Here is a 23,182-nt window from a genome sequence, read left to right on the forward strand (position 1 = left end):
TTGTTGTAAACTTGGGAGACAAAAATAGTAATTGTATTCCTAACTTGCTTAGCAACTGTAGGTAAAAAACCTAATATGTCATAATTTATATGTGAAAAGAATGCAGGGGGTTCACAGCCACGTCTAGTGCTATTGAGGGTTCCCACTGAGAACTGCACTGCAAACTGGCAGCTGACTGAAAACACTGCTATTTTCAACAGTTCAAAAAATGTAAATGTGTCACCGACTGGTCAAATAGGCTTCCACACTGGTGATTTATTGCAATCTCTCACACTAGTGACTTGTATAAATCACTCTTGGGCTGAAAACAACCTCTGTGCACAGCTTTATAATGAATTTGTGTGCTGAATCAGTCTTTCTGGCCCCAGTTCTGTCAGGAGGTGGTTTTGAGCAGCCTCAATTAGTCAAAGATAATTTCTATGAGCAAGATTTGCTACAGTGCACAAAGCTGAAAGTAAACATGCTTTTCCAGGGAGCTTTGGAAGGACAGGAGGGAGGAAAAGAAAATTAAAGTCTCTTAACAAAAGAGGAAAATTCAGTGAAACAGATCTGCAACAACTGTTTTTGTTCGTTAACAAAGGAAAATTTGTGGATGCTGTGGATAGTAGAGGTATCCCCTCAGCAGAGTTTTTTGCAACTTAGGTACCACAGACATGAAGATCAGTTGACCTTCCAGAACTTCATCATCTACATGTGGTGGAGGTAGGATGGTTACACTCAGAAACAGAAGAATACAAATATAACCCTAAACCAGAGAACCGTTCCCACACCTGAAACACAAAGGAGACAAATGCACATGAAACTTTACCTGCAGCCACTGTGACTGGTCGTTGTGGCCTGAGGTCCAGGCATTAACCTTGCCTTGCTTGTCCAGCCGGGCTTTCCTGGGCTCCCAAGCAAACATGTCCATGTTGAGTGTACGAAAAACACTGGAGGCAGTGATTTGAAAGTCCTGTATGTGTCCTGATTTCATCCCCAGGGGCTCAGAGCAACCTGGAACAGCAAGATAATGTCAAGGGCTCTATCTACTTATCTCTGTGAGTGATTTAGATTTTTCTGTTGTGGAAGAAAACCCAGGAGTTCTCAAAGAAAAGGATTTAATCAAGACTAACTATTGTTGAAGGAACAAATAAATGAAAAATAGCCAAATTGAGGACTTTATTTCAACAACTGCTTGGGTGAGTCAAAAGCAAGATAGAGAATTCAAATTTTCTTAACCTGGCATAAATTTATGCAGAAAAACAAACTGAAAAGATGACTTTTGTCTCTGCTTATCTTGGTTTTATTTTACCATCCAGTGGCTTCCTGTTGTTTCCCCTGTTCAGCTTGATTTTCTCATGCTTTTATGTCACTCTACTTCAAACATGTGTTTGCCTACTGAGGAAATATTAATTTTTTGTAAAGCCACTGCTGAAGTAAAATGTTAACAAGTACTGAGATCTTTTACAATTCTAAAATTACTTGACATCTGGCTAGAAATCTAGAAAGTACAAAAACCCGCTGAAAGAGCAGAAGACCACAGAAAAACAACTGTGAAGGAGCGAGAATAGTTGGAAATTATCACTTAAGAGAAATCAAGAGTTAATGGCTTATTTGTTTGTGGATGTCCCACATAACTGAGTCATTCTGGTTGTAGCAAAATACAGATCTTGGGCTTCTCCTTTCTCTGTTCTACATGAAAACAGAAAAAAATAAATCAGTTTTCTCATTTTCTTCCTACCCCAGTAGCCAAAGACACTACATTCTGTTTCTCCCATAGGTTTAATATGCAGAATTAAGTGGAATTATGAAGGCATTAAATCAGGAAGGTAAGACCATAGGACCTTCAAGGCAGCTAACAGCAGGAGAAAATACACATTACCAGAGATACATAATGTTAACATGATCTTTAATGCAGTATCTTCTGTATTTAAATTTTGAATATTGACATTTCATATTAAATTTTTAAAAAAGTCAAACAAAGATATTATAAACATGTGAGAAACCAAAGTTACCTTTTTTTACAAAAAAACAGTCTTTCAGAACTGATTCTCAGTGCACAAATGAAATTGCACAGCCTTGTCTATAGAACGGACTGCCTAGTTCAAAACAACAACAAAACAATTTTCCTGGGAGTGGGAGGGAGCAATTGATAGTACAAATGAGACAGACTAATCCACTGCTTTAGAGAAGGACTTTTCTTATTATTAAATTCTGAAGTATCACTCCAGGATCACAAGGGCTGTCAGCAAGGATGTTTCATCCCCAGAATCTGAAGGAGGCTCCTGACACAAAAGCAGGGGTTGTCAAAGTTGTGTTTCAGTGTTGGCCCAATCCATCAAAAATAGTTCTATCTTTTCTGAGCACTATTATTGATTTATGAAACAACAGCTGTATCTGCCTGTGCATGCGTGCATGAATTAATGGGATTTTACACTTGCCTGCCTCCTCCATGGCCCCAGAGGGAGTGGGAAGACAGTTGTTAAAGGTAACAGGAGAAAGTGAGAAGAACAATGAGAAACAGAATAGACAAACATGATGCACATGGGTGGCAGCACAACGCCCTTGGTGCTGTGTCACAGAGAGCAACAGCAGACCCTATCTCTTCCCAGCTTCAACAGCAGTAGACGATGACTATTTGGATGGTCTACTTTGCGCCTGTAGACAGTCATACCTCACAGAAATGCATTTACAATGCTTATATCTCCCCAGAACATCTCCTCCTCACAGCTCTGTATTTTTCAATTTGCTTTGCCATGTCCCTGTGACTTGGCAATTCAATTTCCACTCACATTTTTGCCACCTATAAAGTTTGTGAGAGCTCATGCAGACATACTTACAGCTATGCCCAGTGGAGCATCTTAGCTCAGAATGTTTGAAATGCTTTGGATATCTCCATCTGTGATAAATAATACCTGATACCTCTGTATGTTTAATTCTATCTAGGCGTAGCTTATCATACTTCTTATTTGGTCTAGCTTGGGGAAACAGGAGCAGGGAAATAATGAAGATGAGTGTGGATTAACATCTGAAAATTGAAAGAATCCACATGAAAGTGTGTGGATTGTTGACTCTCCCAAGGGTACAATCTTTTACTCTTCAGCCTGAATCCTGTACCATGACCTTTGTCTAGCTCTTCTTTCAAGAAAGCTCAAACTCTGAAAGGAAATCTTAAATATCCAATGCAATGAAGGCAAGCTCACAGATGTATGTGCTTGCGAAGGTCTGCATCCATCTTGTCTTGGACAAAAATTCATGTAGTATTGGCAAAAGCAGCATATGTCAATTATTTGAGAGTAAAGGTGGTTTTGTTTTGATTAATACTGTGATTTTCTTTTCTAAAAATTGAAAGATTTTAAAATTTTTCTTCATAGTAATGAATCATAGAATGGCCTGGCTTGGAATGGACCTTAAAGCTCATCCAGTTCCAACCCTCTGCCAAGGGCAAGGACACCTTCCACTAGACCAGGGTGCTGAGAGTCCCATCCAACCTGCCTTGATATAATGACCATAGGATTCCTTTTCAGACTAGATATTGCTGAAGACAAACAATGAAAGTGGAATCTGGTATTAAAGGCAGGTGTTATGAAGTCCCCTTTTGTGTGAGCTTTGTGTAAATGGTACCTATAGATACTGTTAAGATAGAGAAATAGTTATCAGGTAGCACCATGTCCAAAGGAGATGAAAGTTACACCCTCAGGAGATGCTCTGGATGTCACATGGATGTTCAAGTTCTGGGGACCAAATCTCTCTGCAAGAACTGAGAAACTCAGAACACCAAGAGCTGGCTGAAATGGTGCATAGGCACTAACATGCACGATTATCAACAGCATTTGGCGGAGACTACTTGCATGGAGGCAGATGTTTGAATTTGTGACTGAATCATGAGTAAGCAACTGTGCTGTGTGAACAGTGATCTGTTTTTAAAAACAGCAGCTTGATGCGGCTATTAATAACAGCTTAATGAATAAAGGCATTCTAACAAAGAGTAGCTGTGATCTGTTTCTCCCCTCACATCAATACACTATGGAGGGAAGGGAATTTAGGACGCAGAGATGCCCAAAATACAAATGAGGCAGGAACACAAGGCCATGAAAATTAATGCCTAATTTATTGATGGCCAACTCCACTATCATTGATCGTGGTTTTCAGTAAGGTCTGACTGTGGGTCCTCGTGAGTAAAGCTATTTATGAGACTAAAGCGTATTGTACTGAATATTTTGCTGAAGTTTGTCCTAAGAAATAATTAGTTTTTATGATGATCTGGTGCTTCAAGTCTCCCTCTGTTCAGCAGTGACTCTCTCCTCTAGCACCAGGACATGATAGAGAAGCCAGAGCTCTCAAAGTGCTTTTCTGTCCAAGACAGATCACTTGTAATTATAAGTGAATTAGTCTCTATAATTCTACTCTTCTTTCAGTAAGGCTGAAATTGTTCTGCTGAGCATTGGCTGCCTACAGTTTTAAGAAATTATGACCTTGAAACTGTTAGGACACCACTGAAATGAATTCACTTCAGTAGCTTTCACAGTTCTTTGAGCAAAACAATTCCTGGTCATTCTGGCAAGGACTTACTCTAAATTGTGGTTCCAGAAATGGAAGACATAAAAAAAATAAATCTAATAGACTAAAGTAGCTAGACAGAAATTTCTATTTACTTTTATACCTATCTGTATTGGAAAAGGACTACACTGAGATTAATGCATTAACTTTTCATTTCTGAATCTGGTTTTGATGCCACTAGAGGACTGAGAGTTATTTAACTCCAGCTGTTTTGATGTATCATTCGTGAACTGGATGACTATTGTTTGTACAGTAAGCAGACAGCCACATAAAAATCATTCCTAAATTAATTCAGTGGAGTACTCCTACCAATAAAAGGTTTATATCTTGAAAAATATAAAAAATTTACATGCTTTACTGAATTTGTAAGAGAACATGCTTCATGCAGAGAGTGGATGGAGGTCAGGCTTTACATTTCAGAGCTACACTACGAATCTTAAGAAGGTTTATATTGGCTCCAATTGTTCATTACTTTTTCTGCGAGATGCAATCCCTGCTCCTGCTAAATCCACAGGACAAATCCAAACTGAAATCTTGATTAAAGTAGCCCAGCTAAATGTGTCTTGTTGCACTTTGAGTGGTCCTGGAAGGCAGTGCAAGCATGTTTGTCCTCCGGAGGGTGTCACAGAGCACACTGGTGGTGTCACCCAGCAGCTAGGAGGAATTACCCACATCAGGCTCGATCCCTCCTGCTCCAACATATGGCACTGAACAACCAGCTCTAGGGTCTCAGTAACCATTTTCAACCCGTAGTTTACGCTGTTCTGAGTGCACTTGTGAGTTAGAGACTTCCTGTCTCGTGGTCTGCTCAGTGTGGTAAGTTATGGGTCCTAATATCCATTGATACTCATTAAAACTGCCACAAACGAGTCTGTCTAGGTCACATATAACTGGAGGCACACAGAAAAATTTACCAATTGTTAGGTTGACACAACATTGCCTTACTACTATTACTGCCCTACTGTCAGTGACAGTAGGGCAGATGTCACTGACATCACTTAGCTAAGTGTTGCTGGTTGTACAATCCACACAAAAAAGAGGTGAGCGACTATGTGGACAAACTCAGGCACAAGCGAAACGATGTTTTGCTGGGGACAAAATGTGTGCACAGTTTAGACCTGCCCAGTGCTTGAAGACTGCAGGAGTCCTACCTGTGAGTTCGCAGCCCAGGAGCTCCATTCTCAGCGTGCAGTGCCTCCTGCATACCTGAGGGTACAGCCGAATGTACTGGGACTTGATGGGCGGAGTGAAGGAGTTGGCGTAAGGGGTGTTGTTGTCCACGTTCCCACGGAACACCTGTAACAAAACAACACACTTACAAAAACGTGCCAGGAGGATAAATGGAGGTTCAGATAATTTCCATGTCTTGAAAGCATCTGTTCTGACTACCCCTGTAAGCTTTACCCAAATAGCAGCTGTTTTGGCATCTCTAGTGCCTGACACAAGTTTTTAAGCAATATGTCCTGCATTTGGGTCACATCATGACATCTTTGAACCAGGGCTTCTATCTTGTCACTCCCAAAAGCTGAAGCTATTAATACAACTAAATTATGGCTTCTTCTCTAATTAGTGGATTAAATAGTCCCAATTCAATTTGGCCTGCAATTATTTATGCTGATTAGCATTTATTTTTTTCCCCTCTAGGTCAAAAACCTGATCCAGCTCCCACCGAAGTGACTGTAACCGTCCCACTGATCACAGGGGGACCTGAATTAAGCCTATCAGCATTCTTCTATTCACCCCTCACTCTAACCAGATATCCCTGTACTATTTTCTTCCCTCATTATATACCTCCTCACATAGCATTTTAATTTCCTAATAGAAAAGCTATGTCTAATGCTTCACAGTGCATTAGTTCTATGTAAATTTACACAGTAAAGTTTCTTTTTTTCCTCCTTTGTATGCATGACTCCATCAAAAATAACTGCTAACTGTAAACTGTAAACCCACACATCCCACTGGATGATACTGTTTGTGCAACACAGAGATTAGCATTGATGAATGGGTTCTATGTTTTCAAGGGTTAATGCTAATCTGCCAGTGTAATAAAACTAAATTGAAAACAGAGTAATGAGTAATTACTGATAAACTAATTAAAATGAAAATCAGTTAAGTGTAATAAACAGGATTATTCTAGCTTGGGGAAATAGTATTTATAAAATCATCAATTAAAGTATAAGAAATTCTTAGCAGACAGAGTGCAAATTTGTTGATGCTATTTTTTTTTTTAATTCAGAGAAAAATAATGACAATGAAACCTATATCATACTTCCAGGCAATTAGGCTTATGTACCACTGACACCTCTTATGTTTTAGCTTCTAAATGCAGCTAAAACATAAGAAGTATTCAGATACAGATGACTTAATCTTACCATATCTTCCTTTGTGCCTTTCACTTTGTACATTGTCCACGACTTCCCATCATTACTGTATGCAATTTTATAAGATTTTACATATTCTGGACTCCCAAGCCTCTTGGCACCTTGAGTTATGACTCCAGTGACTCTCATCTTCTTCTGCAGGTTTATCTGAAATAACAGTACATTTTTATCACTATCTGAGGGACACAATTTTGATCCTTGATTCCTTTGATTCTTTTTTTCTTTCCTTTCTTAAATGACAGGAGAAAGCAGAGCCGTAACATTTCAATTACTACTTTTACACTTGCATTAATTCCTTTTATCTTTCATTACTTTGATGTACAAATGCACACAATGAATGGAAAAGAACTGAACCAAAAGCGTGGACTGTGCTTATTTCATGTGTATAGGTACACATATATATACATATATTATGGTTATACAGAATACTACTGGTGTAGTATTGGGATATTGCATATTTCTGGCATAGAGGGTTACTGCTATATATATTTCCTTCCTGAAAGGTAAATGCAACAGCATGATAATTTACCAAAGGCTGTATCTTCTGTTCTATTAGGAACCAATTTGCAATATCATACAAAAGATCCAAAGTTAAATTCAACTGATTTCTTTGTGATGGTGAAGATACATGGAAGTTCTGAAAGCAAAGAAGTATACTTTTTCTTAATTCTCACTGAAAATTCATATATCTACAGATCAAGGTTGTAATGCTAATCCTAAAACAGTCAACAGCAAAATATTAGTTAGTGGATGTGAACATGCTTTGCGTACTTGTCTAAGTTGATAGCAATACTTTGAAGTACAAAATTAAGATGTTCAGAATCAACAAATTAAGAGCTCAACAGTATTCCAACCACCTTAATTTTGACTTCTTTATCCATCTATGGACATGGAAAGACAACTACATTCACCAAAAGTTCAGAATGTGGTATTCAAACCAAAAAATGCTGGCACTGTCAGCCTTATCCCTGCGATGGAGCCAATCTGTGGCAGCTACACTCCCACCCCTGCTGGGCACCTGAAATCTGCAACTTTTGCACCAAATGAAGCTTAACAAAGAGCTGTCACATCGTGAGAGCTGAGTGAAAGTGTGTGATAAGAGAAGGTGAATGGAAATACTGGAGAGCAAGCAACTGAGACCAGGTAAATAATGCATTAAACGATGTTAGCACTTGCCTCCTCCAAATGAGTCTTATCTCTGCTCCCCAATTAGTGGAGCTGGCCCAGTGCAATCCCCACTGTTTGGAATAGCAGCCCTAGCACAGGTGGATGGGGACTTGGAGACAGATCAGGTATCTGTCGTCCAAACACCTTAACCTCTTTATTCTTTGCAGTGTGGTCTGAAGACTTTCTCCCCCATGGCAATATAATCTAACCTTTATTAAGGATGTAAGATGACCAGATTTCAGTGTTTCAATATCTCACTGTGCACACAGTGGGAAACGTGAGGGAGTGTGGCTATTTCTCTGCTGCTTTTCTGAAATAGTTGGCTTTCGGTGTAGTTTTACCATAGCTCTCCCCATAAGAAATTAATAAGCACTCATAAACCTTCTGAATAACAATGTGTATTTTAGAGGTTTAGACCCATTGAGAGAGGATAAGCTTCCTATTAAAGACCAGGGATCTTTCCCACATAGACCAGGGAAAGCTGAGGAGCATTTTCAATTCCAGTGGAGAGAATGAACTCATGCCAGGATTTTAGACAGGTATAAATCAGAAGAGATCTATGCCTTTTTACAGTCTTGGAAACCTTCTTTTCTCTAGTTCCTGATCTCCCAGAGGGAAAAACAAACCCAAACAAATATCTTATATTCGAAAAAGGACAGCTACAGAGACTATAAGTCCCATAACTACATTAAAAATGTGTTGGGGTTGAGCTCATCTTTCTTATATTAAGGAAGATCTCTACTCCCGGGAGCTACTGATAGATTTGGATATCCGGAGTCCAGTCCATCCCACAGACCCCACTCACAGTAGCCACTGGTGGACCCTGTCCACCCCAGTCTTCAGCCGCTGCTGCTGCGAGGAACCAGCTGTGTGAGACACCTGCCGCGCCAGGAGCCAGCAAGCACCCCCCCTCCCCCCCGTGCCGGGACCCGAGCGCCGCCGAACACGCCGCTGGGACACACAGCACAGCCCGCTCCAGCCATCAGACTGCGACTGGAGGACGTTCCCCTGGAGACAGCCTGTCAGTGACCTAAAACCCTTTTCTTATACTTTACAATATGGGCAACAAACACTCCAATACGAAGAAGACAAAACGGAGTTTCAAGAGCAAACTTTTCTTCCCACGATTAAAAAAAAACTAGAGAAAAAAAACCGGGAGAAAACTTTTACAGAAAGGCTTCCCCCTCCCCCTCTCAGCCATCAGAGCGGCTGGAATGGGGCTGTCCCCTCCCCCGCCCCGCAGGTCCGGGACCAGCGCAGGCATCAGAGCCTCCTCTGCCCCCACGAGCCGGGGACACGAACAAAGGCAGAAGCCGCGGCAGGAATGCAGATTCCCTCTCCCTCCAAGCCCCTGTAGTCCCGGAAACAGAGCGATCCCCGCCCCAAGCCTTTCCTGAAGCGACAAAGGTGGCGGGACCCCGGCAGGCACCCCGGGAGGGACTGTGGGGGGAAAACAAAGACAGAGACGGTGAGGCAATCCCACGGGGTGGCTGAGATGGCGAAAGAAAGAACAAAGAACCAAAAGAACCACGCAAAAACTTTTCTGAACTTTGCAAAGCAGGAGGGAAGAGAGACTGGGTTGCGACAGAGAAATCATACCCGCCTCTGTTCATGCCTCCTTCCTACGTCCTGGCAAACTCCTCCTTCCTAGGGGGGATGAGTGACTCAGCCCCAGAAGCTCCAGCCTTCTCACGTGACCCAGGGGGGATTCCCTCCACCCCTCCGGCACATGACACCGACAGCCATGGCTGCACCCAGAACATACAAGCGGCACCAACTGCACTGAGACGACATATAGATATTCCAGTCCCAGCTGCAATGCCTCTTTCCTCATCAGGCATTTCTCAGTATCAAACACTGTCTCATAGCCTGCCTCAAATGCAGACACAGCAGCAAGCTGAATTCCTGCAGCCTGCCTCCAGAGAGCAGACCTCTGCAGAGACACAGATACCTGCAGTTACTTCCAGCACACAAACTGAAACAATAAATAACAAAACCCAGGCTACCCCTGAAAAGGCAATTTCAACATCTACTGAAAGCTTGAAAACAACGCCTTCAGAGAACCAAGCACCAAGTTCTGCATCTATAAAGCAACATGCAGCATCTGCCACAATGAATAGAGCTACAGGTGCTGTCATACAAAGAAACACAGCACCCCAAGACACCAAGCAAGTATCAAGACGATGGATAGATGTGACTCCTCAAGCTGTGGAAGTTCAGGAGGAGGTCCACTCAGCCTTTTACACTATTGGGCCAACTCCACAACAGGAACAGCCCAAGATGAGTCCCTTCAAGAAAAATCAAGCCCTTCCTAGAGGACTCCAAGCCCTCCTGATCCTTCTCTCCTTTGTTCCACCATGAACTACCTTAGCCTTCTCAGTCCCAGACTGAATGCAGCAACCGGCAGAGAACGTCTGGATCACCCTGGCCAAAACCACCAACACAGACACAATGTGCCTTTTCTTTGACAGCGTGAGTAAACCTTTTTAAAAGCTGTCTCGTGGGTATACCTGGCTGGAACAGGTTTATCCAAAACACTTCCCTTGTAGATAATCTCCTTTTGTCCCCAAACACTACTCCCCAAACCCTCCTACATCTAGGTACCCTAGATATTAATCCCCAATAATTAGACCTTTTAGGTTCACCTGTTACTACCACCTGCTTTAGATTCAAACCCACAACTAATCGCTTTGCCCTAAAACCTAACCTATCCCCCAACTCTTCCATTTATACTCCATTCTTGTCTTCCTTCCCTGTCTAATTTTTTGTGTTAAAAAATCCATGACTAAAAGTTTTTCCCAAGCTTTGCCAGTCCTGAAAAACAGAGAAGGGGGAAATGTCAGGGGTGGACCAGAAGAGGCCTACAGATAGTGGAGAGAGATGCAGAAAAGCTGCAAGGAAGGCTCAGAAGAAAGGATCTATTTAGAAGACTTCTAGCAGCTGTAGCTGTGCAGAACTGCTTGGGACTCAGCTACAAGGCCGCAGCATTGCAGCCTCAGCAGATTCCCCCGTCTGTGCACCCAGGACACAAACCCTCATTATTCCCTAGCTCTCCCTTCCCCCTGAGTGACCTGACATATCCCTGTAGCCTATCCCTCCAAGTTCCCATATCAGTAGCTCTCAGGATTTGATGTTCCTAGCTGGGGTCCTACCTCTATTCCTGAAACTTCTGAATTCCCCTGTATATAAGCTGTCTTCTTGTTTTAATAAACACCATTTTGTGGGTCATACTCGTGTGTCCTGTCTCCCATACAAAATGTGCCGCTGGGTCTTGTCATGGGACTGACCCCTAGCCCACGAGAAAAATGTAGTTAACATGGAATAGTAACCAGTTAAAGATTTATGGAAGTCTCTTATGCATATTTCACTCTCTAGATGGAATTTCAAAATATTAATAAACAGGCAATTTTTTATGTATTTACAAAATAATAATGAAGTGAATACCATCTCCAAAAACAAATTAGAAAGCACATTCAAACAGAAACCAGTCATTGATTATTTGCTGACTGGTAGTAACTTCACATTTCACTGCATGGGAAAAAGAAGGTATAACGCAGCACCAAATAAATTTTCATTGATCCAGTGATGCATTTAACTAATATTCTTTCAGCTTAACTACAAACTTTTCTTTTTCCAGATAATAACCTTGGGGATTTTCTTCAGATGAGAAGAAAACGGGATTCTTTTCCCCCGTTTACCCACAAAGAGCAATTGTGTAATGAAGTCATGACTTTAATCACTGGATGATCTATTCCCACACTGGCTCCTTTTCGCATCCTGGTCTCCACATCCAATGCGCAAGAAATAAACCACTGCACTTCAAAAAGCAAAACAATGACAAAAATTCCCCACCTAACAGTAATTTCTCAAAGAGTTTAATACTATAGTTGAAACTAAAAAAAAAAAAAAAAAAGGCCTACTGAATGAAGGGAAGATTTGGTCAGATAATCACAAAAATGAAAGAAAAAAATCTAATTTTCGAATAATCATTTAATATACATCCCAATAAACACACAAACAGAATCTTTCTTTTCAGAGGAGTTCTTGATCAGTACCCATTCTCGCAAGTCACAAACTGAGGTTTGCCTTTAAGCATTATTGAACTTAATATAACATAAGAAATAAAACCAGGATGAATTGTTTTGCAATTACATCTCTCTATATATTGTCAATGTTTGCAGGAAAATCCCAGTGAAGTAGGAGTTTTGGGGTGAAATGTTTCCAAATACCTTTGGCTTGCTTATATAGAAGTCCCCACTACTCTAATGTCATGTTTTGGTAGCTCTGGTAGCTCCTTCCAGTGCATGTGGATACAGCAGGAATTAATTGTTCTTTGGGGTCTTTGGGTTCTTTTATATGTTTTAAATTTTTCAAGCCAGAGCTTAGCAAAAACTGTAATATTACAACTGTGGCAATGACTACAACTAAGCAGGTGATGAAATCTTTCTTACTTAATGTACTTCAGTAGGAAGCTGTGAAGAAATGTGAACTACCTCTTTTAGCAGTAAAAGCTTTTCCTAAGGTGTTTTCCTGTGGTCATTGTGAAGAAAAACAGTTCAGAAAGCTCTGCTTTGTGGATTCAGATCTGGGATAGAAAGTCATATATTTTAATTACATGGGTGACTGTTGTAAAACAAAGACATGAAAGTCACCAGGACAAGAATAAGACATTTTCAGAAAAGGTGAGAGCTTATTTACTTATTAAGGATCCCTTATAATTACCTAAATGAACAGGACAAAAATCAAGGATGATAGAAGATCAATAGTGTTTTGAGGAGTTTACCCCAGTAATTCAAGCAGTAATGCACAATAAAAACCTTGTAAGAAGAAGATATGTGCGTAGACATTTGAGGAATCAACTTAAAGAAAATAAAAAGGAAAGAAAAAAAAAAAGAGTCTGATCACTTTTATCAGTCCTACTTAAATTTAGTGTTATTTTGAGAGCAATGAATTCAGACTTGACACTTGACCTCTATTCAAGGACCCCTGTTCGGCAGCAGCGCAGGAGTCTCCTGCATCCAGTAAACTTCCATGGGACCTAATTCACCCAGTAGTGCAGGGTGTGCCCAAGAGCTGGGGAATAAAATTATTCCTATTAATTTAAGAAGTCCCTGAAATTTCTTCTAATCCTGTTCCTTTCAGCCAGCCCAATACTCCCAACTCCATGATTAGACAACTTTGATGATCCCAACAGGTTAGAGAGTCATGGCCTTTTCCAATAGGAGGAGAAAAAGTAACCAGTGAGCCATGTTTACTGCTCTCAGCACTGATTCTATAGGACTAATTATCTATTAGACAATTTTCACTGCTATAGTAATGGTTTTGACTGCAATGACTCACTCAAATCTGTTTTGGGATGCTAAATAATTCAGTTGTCTACACTGATGAAGACATATCAAACCTAAATTTTACTGGAACAGAAAAAATCCATATTGCAAAAACAACAAAACAAATGAAAAAGTGTTTCCCCAAGAGAAAGTGGCAATATTAACAAGGTAATTCTATGAGTTCGTGTTGATTGTAGAGTGCACCATTTTCAAAGGCAATTCAGAGCCAGTCCTGCAAATCTGCATTTGTTTGTGCAGCTCCATTTGTAGCTGGGAGCAAATGTGGGAGCTTGTTTTCTCTAAAGAGTCCAAAGGGCTCCACAAAACAAGCACCATAAATAACTTCTCAGTGTGCTTAACAAACCTTAGAGCTGTAGAAAAAAAAAGACTAAACTCACACTCATAATATGTGAATGAAACAGAACAGCAGGGATTAGGGACAGCGCAGGTGGAAGCTGTTCATCTCCCTCTTCAATTTGTGATCAAATATCAGTATATTCAGTTTGCAGAAGCTATATACTTGACAAAAAAAAAAAAAAAAGATAAAAAACCACCAGGTTGCACCTGTCGTATCTATATTATTACATAATGGAGAGAAAAGGGATGAGAAGACAGAGTGACTCTAGGAAGACGCCCTATCTGATGCTCCTGGACAGAATACATAACCATGTTCCCCTCATTAGTTGTCACTCTGTTAGCAACAATACCACTAACACTTCATACAAAACAGGTTTGCCTGAAGTAATCCTTAAGAGCAAGATTGCCAGAAATGCTCAAATTAAAATCTTCATGAAACCTTGGGTTTCTGAGATTTTAAATGTAGTTTTACATTCATAAACAGAAATTAATTTCATGGAGAACTAGGGTGTTTACCTGTTTCAGTTATGAGATAGAATAGCATTCCCATAAATAATTATTTGTCTTTTCTAGCACAAAGTAAATATATTTTTACTGCTACTCACCATTACTTATATAAAAATAAAGCTGAATAAGAAATCAAGGTTCTCCTGGCATTAAAAGTTTTATTACAACAACCTTTCCCTGATGATCTCATCAGTTTTTGAAGGATTGAAATGTAATTTTTTTGTCTCCTTTTTTTTTTTTTTAAAGTCATAATTTCGACAGGGCTAGATAGAAAGCTCCCACAAAAGCATTTTGTGATGAAAGATAGGGACATTTGCCAATAGAAATGTTTGTAATAAACTCAGGAAAGCAACAACCTGAGACAATTCCTTTAATACTGGAAAATTCAGTGAGTCTTAAAGCTCCCTCCCATGCTTCCTTTTCAGTCTCCAAGCTCTGGAGCCCCTGAACAGGGCTGAATACTGCTGTTTCATCTGATGCCACATTAGGAGCTGCAGAGCTGGACTTGCATGTGATGAGGAGTGGGGAGGTTGCAGCAGGTCACTTACTATTAATTTCCCTGTTGCAAAGCCCTGCTGACACCCGAGCACAGGGTGTTCATCTATCTTGCCTGTCTGTGGCTTTTTGATACTCTCCTAATCAGCACTGTCAGCAGAGCTGCTCTGGATTTAGTTGAGGGCATTAATGCAGTCAGTACACTGGCACTGATACGTGTTTTAATTAGAGCCCAGCTCAGCCAACACAGTGATTTATCCATGGTAGCACCACAGCTGTTGCTGACATGATGGAAGGAGGACTGTTACGTGGAGAAAAGCCAACATGTTTTACCTTTTAATATTCACACTGCAATGTAAATTATTGACTTCTAATAGCCTAGGAGAACTAACACAGTCATTTGATACAAATAATAATTTCTAATGTGACTGTAGGATTGTACCTGAGGAAAAACAAGTGAAATACTTTATTACGTATTTACTTTATAGAAATACTTCAATGTGCATATTTATAATAAATATATACTTAATATATAAATACTTTTAAAAAACGTTCCTGATCCCAAACCATTTTGTTTCAGTTAAGTGGACGTGGGTCCAGCAAAGTATTTTCATAACTTTGCTACTGAAACTTCTGCAAACTCATCCTCCTAATCATGTTGTTTTCAGTCTGTCACACCTCAAGGTAACAACAAACAGTCTCAGAGCTTTACTGTACTCAACTACATCTCAGCCCCAGCCAAACTTTTAAAAGCCACACATCACCTTTACCATCTTCAAAAAGACTTATTTACATGATTCAAATTAGGCAGGCTGAATTAGAGATGCAAATTGACCCACTAATTTAATTTGCCTCTCTGTGAAAAGATCAGAATGTAGGTTAAATCCTGCTTGTATGGAAAACAAAAATACAAAGATTTTTTGGCCCATGAAATGCTAATGTGGAGGAACATATGTTATGGGAATTATCAAAAAACACCTATTTCATTTGGCTTTTGTTGAGAACTTTGAATTTATGCCTCAGAGAGTCTACATAATTAGATAGAATAAAAACTTGCTTAGTCTGTTCCTTCTTACTATTAAGCCATTATTTTAGTCCCAAAGGTAGTTGTTATGAATGCAATTAACTGGATGATATGAATTATTCAAATACTGGCATGTTGAGACTGTCATCTCAAGAAGAGGTCCATAATCAGTCTCATGTCTTTCAGAGGTTTGTGGCCCTGCAAAATTTCATCTTTTTTACAAGGTATTGATTAAATGAGTATTAACTATTTGAAATTCAAGGTCAGCTCAGAAACACCAAGGTCACTTATTGCTATTATTAGTTTCTTCATATACTTTGAACTCGTGAATACTCTTCCTGCCTCTGGAATGCTAACGTCTTCTGGGAAGAACTTTCTCAAATGTCTAGAAGGCTTCCAAAGAGTCAGTTCCTCTTAAAGAATCTCAAAGAATAAGGTCCCTTCTGAGCCTCCTTTTCCTCAGGCTGAACCCCTCCAGGTCCCTCAGGTAAGTAAGCAAATGGTAAGTAAGGAGGAAATGTGCCAGAAAATGGCAAGTCTGTTGCCCAGATGAAGAAATTATCTGCTTTAGTTTTGAAAGATGGGGGCTAAAGCAAAAACTGAAATAGCAGGGAACATGCAAGAGCTCAGAGCTCCCTGTCCCTGAAAGATTCCTACTGTGAGACAGCATTGCACATACCCAACTTATTTCAACACAGTGGGAAACTAAAGCTACTTAGTTCCTCCACCAGAATAAAGTCAGCAACTGATAGTGCTCCCAAAATGGTGCACAACCTGTATTAAAATACACATCTGTACTCCCTTTTTTCCATGGTCAAAGTCATCATAATGAATGCTTACCTATTTAAAATTGTCTTTTCCAAGGAGCCTGGCTGCCACAGCAGCCTATTATCCTTGCCCATGTCACCCTTTTGCTTTTTGCATATATCTGCAAGTGTCTTTTCCAGGCAGTGTTTGGCTTTTTGGTTGTCAGTTTATAGAGGATGAAAACCACACGGAAGTTGCTGATGTAATTAGTACTTCTGACTGAGATGGGAATGCTACACATAATTAGGACAACTGTTAAGACTGCACCCACAACATAACAGAATTTGTGGGAGAAAGACAAGTGGCAAAGCAGGAGTGCATGAAAACAATCCTTCCTACATATATTGCCATATTTGAGAATAATCTGTTAGTTGCTATGAGACTGGTTGTACAGAGAGAGAGGCTAAGGTTTGAGATGGACACAAGAGGAGTGAAGAGTTAGATCAGTAAACACACAGGGGACAGATGGCTTTGTGATGGATTAAAAGACTATGCCACTCAAATAGTTGCTTCATCCTCAGATGTTATTACAAAAGGTTGGCTCAATTGATTAATATCTCCTGAACCTTGTCAAAGTACTTGGCTGAGTATTTGTTGAATAATGACAAACACACTCATAAAATTTCCTTCATTGTCTTCTGAAATTAAGAATCAAAAGACAAAAGAAATTAATTTCTCTATTGTCTACAACTAAAAGTTACCCTTCCATGAGATTTTCCTTATTTATCTCTCCATTTTTCCAAAAAATTCCTTTTACAGAAATTGGCAGGCAAAAGATTAGATTGAAAACATCAAACATTTCTCGGTTTTGTGACACACAATTTTTGAAAAGTCTCACTGAAAGACTCAAGGCTTGAACAATGTCTCTTTATCTTAACTACTCACAGAAGAAGAATGTTCTAAGAGAGCAAGACTAAAATACGCTTCTATTTTTTAGTTTGTAGAACGAGTGTTTGATTGAAATTAGGTGGTCATTAGGTGAGATGACAAACACATGCCATCATTTCCAGGGAAGGTCAAGAGCATGAGTTTACTGTACCAAAGAAGGACCAGGGGGTCCTGGTGGACAACCAGCTGTCCCTGCTCAGCCATGTGTCCTTGTGGCCAAGAAGGCCAGTGGGATCCTGGGGTTCACTGGGAAGAGAATTTCCAGCAGGTCAGGGATGACTCTGCTGGAGCACGGAGGTTGTCCCTTCCAGCCTGACCCATTCTGGGATTCTGTACACAGATGTGTTTGTATCAGATAAAAACAAACAAACAAACAAACAAAAAACCCCCCAAAAAAACAAACAAAGAAACAAAGAAACAAAGAAAAAAAAAAAAAAAAAACAACCCAAACCAAAACAAAACCCACAAAAAACCCCACCCAAAACCAAAAACTTAATAAATGTCATGTAATTTAACTTTTTCATGAACTTTTCTTTCCTGAACCTTAGCTGTAATAAAGTAGCTTGAAACAGCATTTTTCTAGAAGTGAAGTCTAGCAGGAGAGTAACTAAAAGAGGACACTTTTCTCTGCCAGTTTTGAAAGCGAGTGTTTAGAAGATGACCTGTTTGACTATCAGCATGGTATCATCTTACATATTTAGATCCTGTCCCCAAAACAGGGGGACTGTGATTCCCACACATCATCACCATGTAGGTGCTGGGGTATCTCTTTTTACTCGTGCAAGAAACCAGGTGGAGACACATTTGTTCATTTCTGTGTGTTACCACTTTCTGGTTTGATTGCTTTTAATATCAGGATGGCAAACGTGGAAAAAAAAAATAGCTGAAATAGATGGTGTCACAGATGCAGGAACAAATGTGTTTAAAGGTCCTGTTGCTCTGGCCCTTCAGCCACATTACAGAGTAATTAAGGAGAGCTCGCACACGGGCTGACAGAGCATCTGATGGATGGTGTTCACAACAGCATCAAATCTCAGTTGCCATGGGGATGCTGACTCTGGACTGACTGATTTTGTGTACCTGAAACCTCAATCAAAACTTGTTTGAATACGTCTGTGCGTGGGTGTTTGTGTGTATGAGGAATGAAATTAGGAGATATCATATGAAATAGATATCAAGATATAGGACTCCAGAGAGTTTATGGATGATTACACTAAGAAAGAGGTTCCCAGTTCTTTTTGTTTTCTGTCCTTCTTTGAGTACATAAATTACATTTTCGGTCTGTAAGCTAAATGTGCAGATGCTGAGAGCAGACACTGGTATTGAGTTAGTGAAGTCACTGAATTTATGGCAGGCTTTGGTTAGCTGACCACCTCTTCTAATTCCTGCAGTTCAAAGGTGGGATGGTTTTGAGAGAAGTCAACTGCACTTGCATTATTAGTTTCTGCTCTCCACTATTGTGGGAGACAACGTGGAATACATGCAATGGAAACATCAATCATAGAGGAGAAACAGATGCAGCCCAAGAGAACTCCTGGAGTCAGCACAGAGAAACCTCATATTGTGAAACCATTGTTCCGCGCTACCCTATGTTATGTAACCTCTCTCCCACCCACTATCCCATGCTGCCGGTCTGTTGGAATGCAGCTCCTATTCTGACCCCGAAGCCGGGTCATGCCCCTATCCTAACACCATTGGCTGTTTCCCCTGCCTTTCCCTGGTTCCTGGGTTCTTACTGGGTATTACCTTCCCGGTCCCTCTCATTGGCTGGCCAAGTAGCCAAGCCTCTCCCTTCCTCCCAGAATCCTTATAAGCTGTGGGAAACTTGAATTAAGCCTCTTTGCCTCCTGCCTGTCTGCATGCTGTATGGTCACTGCTGCATCCCGCACCTGGGCTCACAGCACAGCAACTCCATCCCGGGGAGGTGAAAAGCAGAGAGCATTTCCCCTGCAATCCTGTCAAATGGTGCCATTCTCCAGTGTTCTCCAAGGAAATTCTTCAAATATTAAGTCAAATTTTGTAGTATTGACAAAAAAACTTTACAGTTTTTTCAGCGTCCAACTTAGCGGATGAAGTCTTCCTATACGATGCAGATCACTCTACACAATGACTCTGAGACTGCATTTCTTAAGTTTCACTTTGCCACATTATATCAAGATGAGAGCTATATTAAGTAATTTTAAACATTTAAACTGTGAGAACAGGTATTTTTGGAGGCTGATACAACAGTACTCGTGAATGAGGAAATGAACTTTGACAAAATGAATGGTTTGACAGATGGCAGTTTGCTTAGAACTCTTGCCAACAGATGTCTGAACGAATGTTCTGCAAGACCTCTGTGTATTTTCGGTTTTATCATTTCATTAGTAAATAGCTATCACCTGGTGTATACTTGCTTTTTGGAAGTTCTTGATGAGGAAGCTTTTTTTTTTTTTTTTGAGAAAAAACACCCAGGACTTTATGGTTTCCTACTCAGAGGTAACAATGATGGAGCTTAGAAAGTTTCTATTACAAGTACTTTTTTTTGGTGTTACAGTAGCTATGATTAGGTTTGTGATATTCACAGTCACAGATTTAATTATGCCATGGGAGTGCAAGCCCCCAAAATTGTGGGGCTGAGCACCAGAGGTGGAATTGAAACCAAAACTGGTGTGGAGACAAAACAAACCAGAATAAAAAGATAAATTCTACGTAGCAGAAATAATATTCCAATATATTTAGGCTTTTTTTTTTTTTTTAAAAAAAAAGCATTACCAGTAATTACTTAAAAACAACCAAAAAAACAACCAACCAACCAAAAAAACCACAAAACCACAAAAGCAACAACAAAACACTAAATAAAGTAATTCTAAATTTAGGCAGAGGTTTTAGAAATATTTTGCCCTGAAGCTCCTGGAGTAAATTCCTTTCTATCCCAGATTACCTGTTTCTATTAACAATCTCTGCAGGAAGATTATCTACTCATAGTTTCAAGAAATATAGTGAAAAAGTTTTATTAAAACTGGGAAAAATTATTGAAAAAAGCAAAAAATATTGTTTATAACAGGTGCAATGGGAAGGTAGAAGTAAATGAACACAATGTGTTTTATTTTGGAATGGACTACTAACATATTCAAATTACCAATTAGAAGTTAGACACCTTTTTAATCAAACTGTTGTATCTCAGAATATAAAGTTTCATCTGAACCTCAGCACGTAGTTTCTGAGAAGCCATTTAGGTAATAAATTAGAAAAAGGCAAGAATTAGAATGCTCTTTTCATATATTCTAAATAAGACTTCCAGTTTTTCTCTTTTGAAATTACATTTGACTTCTAAAAACTGATCCCAGAAAAGATCAAAAATATGAAATAGACCTCGAAAGGGATGAATTCTTGGAAGAGGAAAAACCCCAAACTCAGTTATTTTGGATACTCTTGTATTCAATAAAAACTAGAGGAAACCTGAACCAACTTTACTTCCCATTTTTTGACTCTGCAACCAAATTGAGCAGTCCAGTTGTTTTGTAAATTAGTCCTTCTACTTATCACAGTAATAAAATAAGTGTTTGAATATTTTATTTAGAAACCTATTGATGACCACAGTGATGTCTCCAGAGAAAGAATTTATGCTATTTTAATGAAAGATAACACAATAGATCTCTTATTATTCTATTCAATAACTTACATTTGTATCCAACAGTCTCCCACAACAGCTCAGGTGTTCAATCACATCTCCTACACCATGGCAGGGTACATTGTAGTAAGTGCACTTTCTTATTACTCTTATTATTCTCTAAATGTAGAGTGTGATCTAAATGTAGAGTGTGATCAAATCTGTTTTTGGTTGCTGTGGGTTAACACCCTGTAAAAACAATTTCCATGTCCAAAAGACCACAAAATGTTGAAAAAGAAAAGGTGGTAGTCTTTTAAAAAAACCCAAAAGAAACGAAAGAACCCAACCTATAGACAGGGATCCTCTTCAAAATTTATGATTTTGGACATGATACAGACATAACAGAATCAACAATCCTGCACATTGACATATCTAGTCTGATTCATACTGCCTTAAAAAAGAAAAAAAAATAATACAAAAATATAGATGCATGCAACAAATGAACAGAGATGAAGTGAAATCAGAATAACACAAACCAACAATTTTAAAGCCACAAATGCAAAAGGTCAAAAGATAAAAGAGAAAATGCTGTTTTTAAAAAAAGAGGTGACAAAAAAGACTCATTGCTGGACAAGGTAAGGTGACCATTTTGGTTATATTTCAGGACTAATTAATGAAAAATAAAAGCATGGGATTTTAACACCACTAAGAAAGTGGTAAGCAGTTCAAAGGTAGTTTTACCCCAGCTAACTTCTGAGGAGAAACAGAGGCCAGCAGAACTTTAAAAGGTAGATATGACTGACTTTATTTGCTTTCAAAATCATGGACATTGACCCTTTAAATCACAAACCAATTAAATGCATTGTAGTGCCATTACTAATTACATGCTGAGAGCGTAAATTTAAAATGGCAATTTCAATTTTCAGTTCATTGGGAGAACGCAGGAAAATGAAATTACATACTAATTAGTTCATGTGTATTAGACACCTGAAAGATAAGAGCAAAAAAGCTTTGCACTCATTACAAGTGAGTTATAAGCAAAGCACTCAAACCTTTTATTTGCCAGGCTGCATATCAATAAAGAAATTAAATGACAAAGAAAATTGATAATGATGGAAAAAGGCAAAAATAGCTACAGGCCTACACATAATCATACTTCGCCTGACTTTGCCCATTATACATAGCTTCCTCTACAATTTGTGTAGCACTGGAAGCTACAAGAGGGGGAACAGGCTATTGCTTCAGGTTCACTAAGCTAAATGTTCATTTGCATTTCCCAGAAACAGACTTTCTGGTTTTGTAACTTTTCCCATTTTATCTCTGCTAAATATTAACACCATTTTTCATGCCTTCCTCTGGACCAGCTTCTTTGTCACTGGGAGCAGTGGAGAAGGTTCCATGTGCAGGCTGCTCACAGCAGGGTCTGGGGAGGAGCTGATGACAGGATAAAGTAAAAACTCAAAGCTCTTTGTCAGAGGTCTTTTCTCCCACCAGACCAGAAGGAAGGTAGCCGGAAACTTAGCTCAAATCAAGAGTGGGTTGACTGTTTTGCAACCTCCACAAACGTTAATGAAGTGTCTTCCTAGCCAATGCAGAACCTGTGGAAAAATGAGATGTACGATTTCTGCTTCTCCTCTTCCCTCAGCAGAAACTGATGTAAAGAATTACTATGCAGTGCATAAAGTGTGAGTGTGTGGAGCTCTGTATCCTTGCCAAATCAAAACAGGGTTCCTGCAGAACATTAAAGAGCAATTTTTTTTTCTACAAGTATCATCCCCCTAAAAATTCCATATTTTATAGTCCCAAGTATTTTAAAGAGAAAAGTCTTCAGCAATGGAAAGAAAAAAATCCCGTTAAGATTAAAACCTGTTTTCTAAAATTACAGGGAGTACTTTTAATTTTGCTCTGAACAAAAAAAAAAAAAAAAAAAAAAAAAAAAAAAAAAAAAAAAAAAAAAAAAAAAAAAAAAAAAAAAAAAAAAAAAAAAAAAAAAAAAAAAAAAAAAAAAAAAAAAAAAAAAAAAAAAAAAAAAAAAAAAAAAAAAAAAAAAAAAAAAAAAAAAAAAAAAAAAAAAAAAAAAAAAAAAAAAAAAAAAAAT

The 23,182-nt window shown here is 39.1% G+C and overlaps 1 protein-coding gene across 3 annotated transcripts in view; it reads right to left on the reverse strand.

Annotated features, from left to right (window-relative positions):
- EDIL3 (EGF like repeats and discoidin domains 3) overlaps window positions 1–23,182 on the reverse strand; it is a 228,216-nt gene that overhangs the window by 47,575 nt on the left and 157,459 nt on the right. For all 3 annotated transcript variants that reach the window (XM_027881299.1, XM_027881307.1, XM_027881291.1), the window contains 3 exons: window positions 6,912–7,067; window positions 5,691–5,835; window positions 809–993 (listed from right to left, as the gene is read on the reverse strand). In XM_027881299.1, the coding sequence (XP_027737100.1) occupies window positions 809–993; window positions 5,691–5,835; window positions 6,912–7,067 (486 nt within the window). The remainder of the gene's footprint in view (window positions 1–808; window positions 994–5,690; window positions 5,836–6,911; window positions 7,068–23,182) is intronic.

The sequence above is a fragment of the Empidonax traillii genome, unplaced genomic scaffold (genome assembly GCF_003031625.1).
Source record: "Empidonax traillii isolate 1590-97213 ecotype Southwest subspecies unplaced genomic scaffold, ASM303162v1 scaffold6:size4315531, whole genome shotgun sequence".
In the NCBI taxonomy this organism is placed as follows: Eukaryota; Metazoa; Chordata; class Aves; order Passeriformes; family Tyrannidae; genus Empidonax; species Empidonax traillii.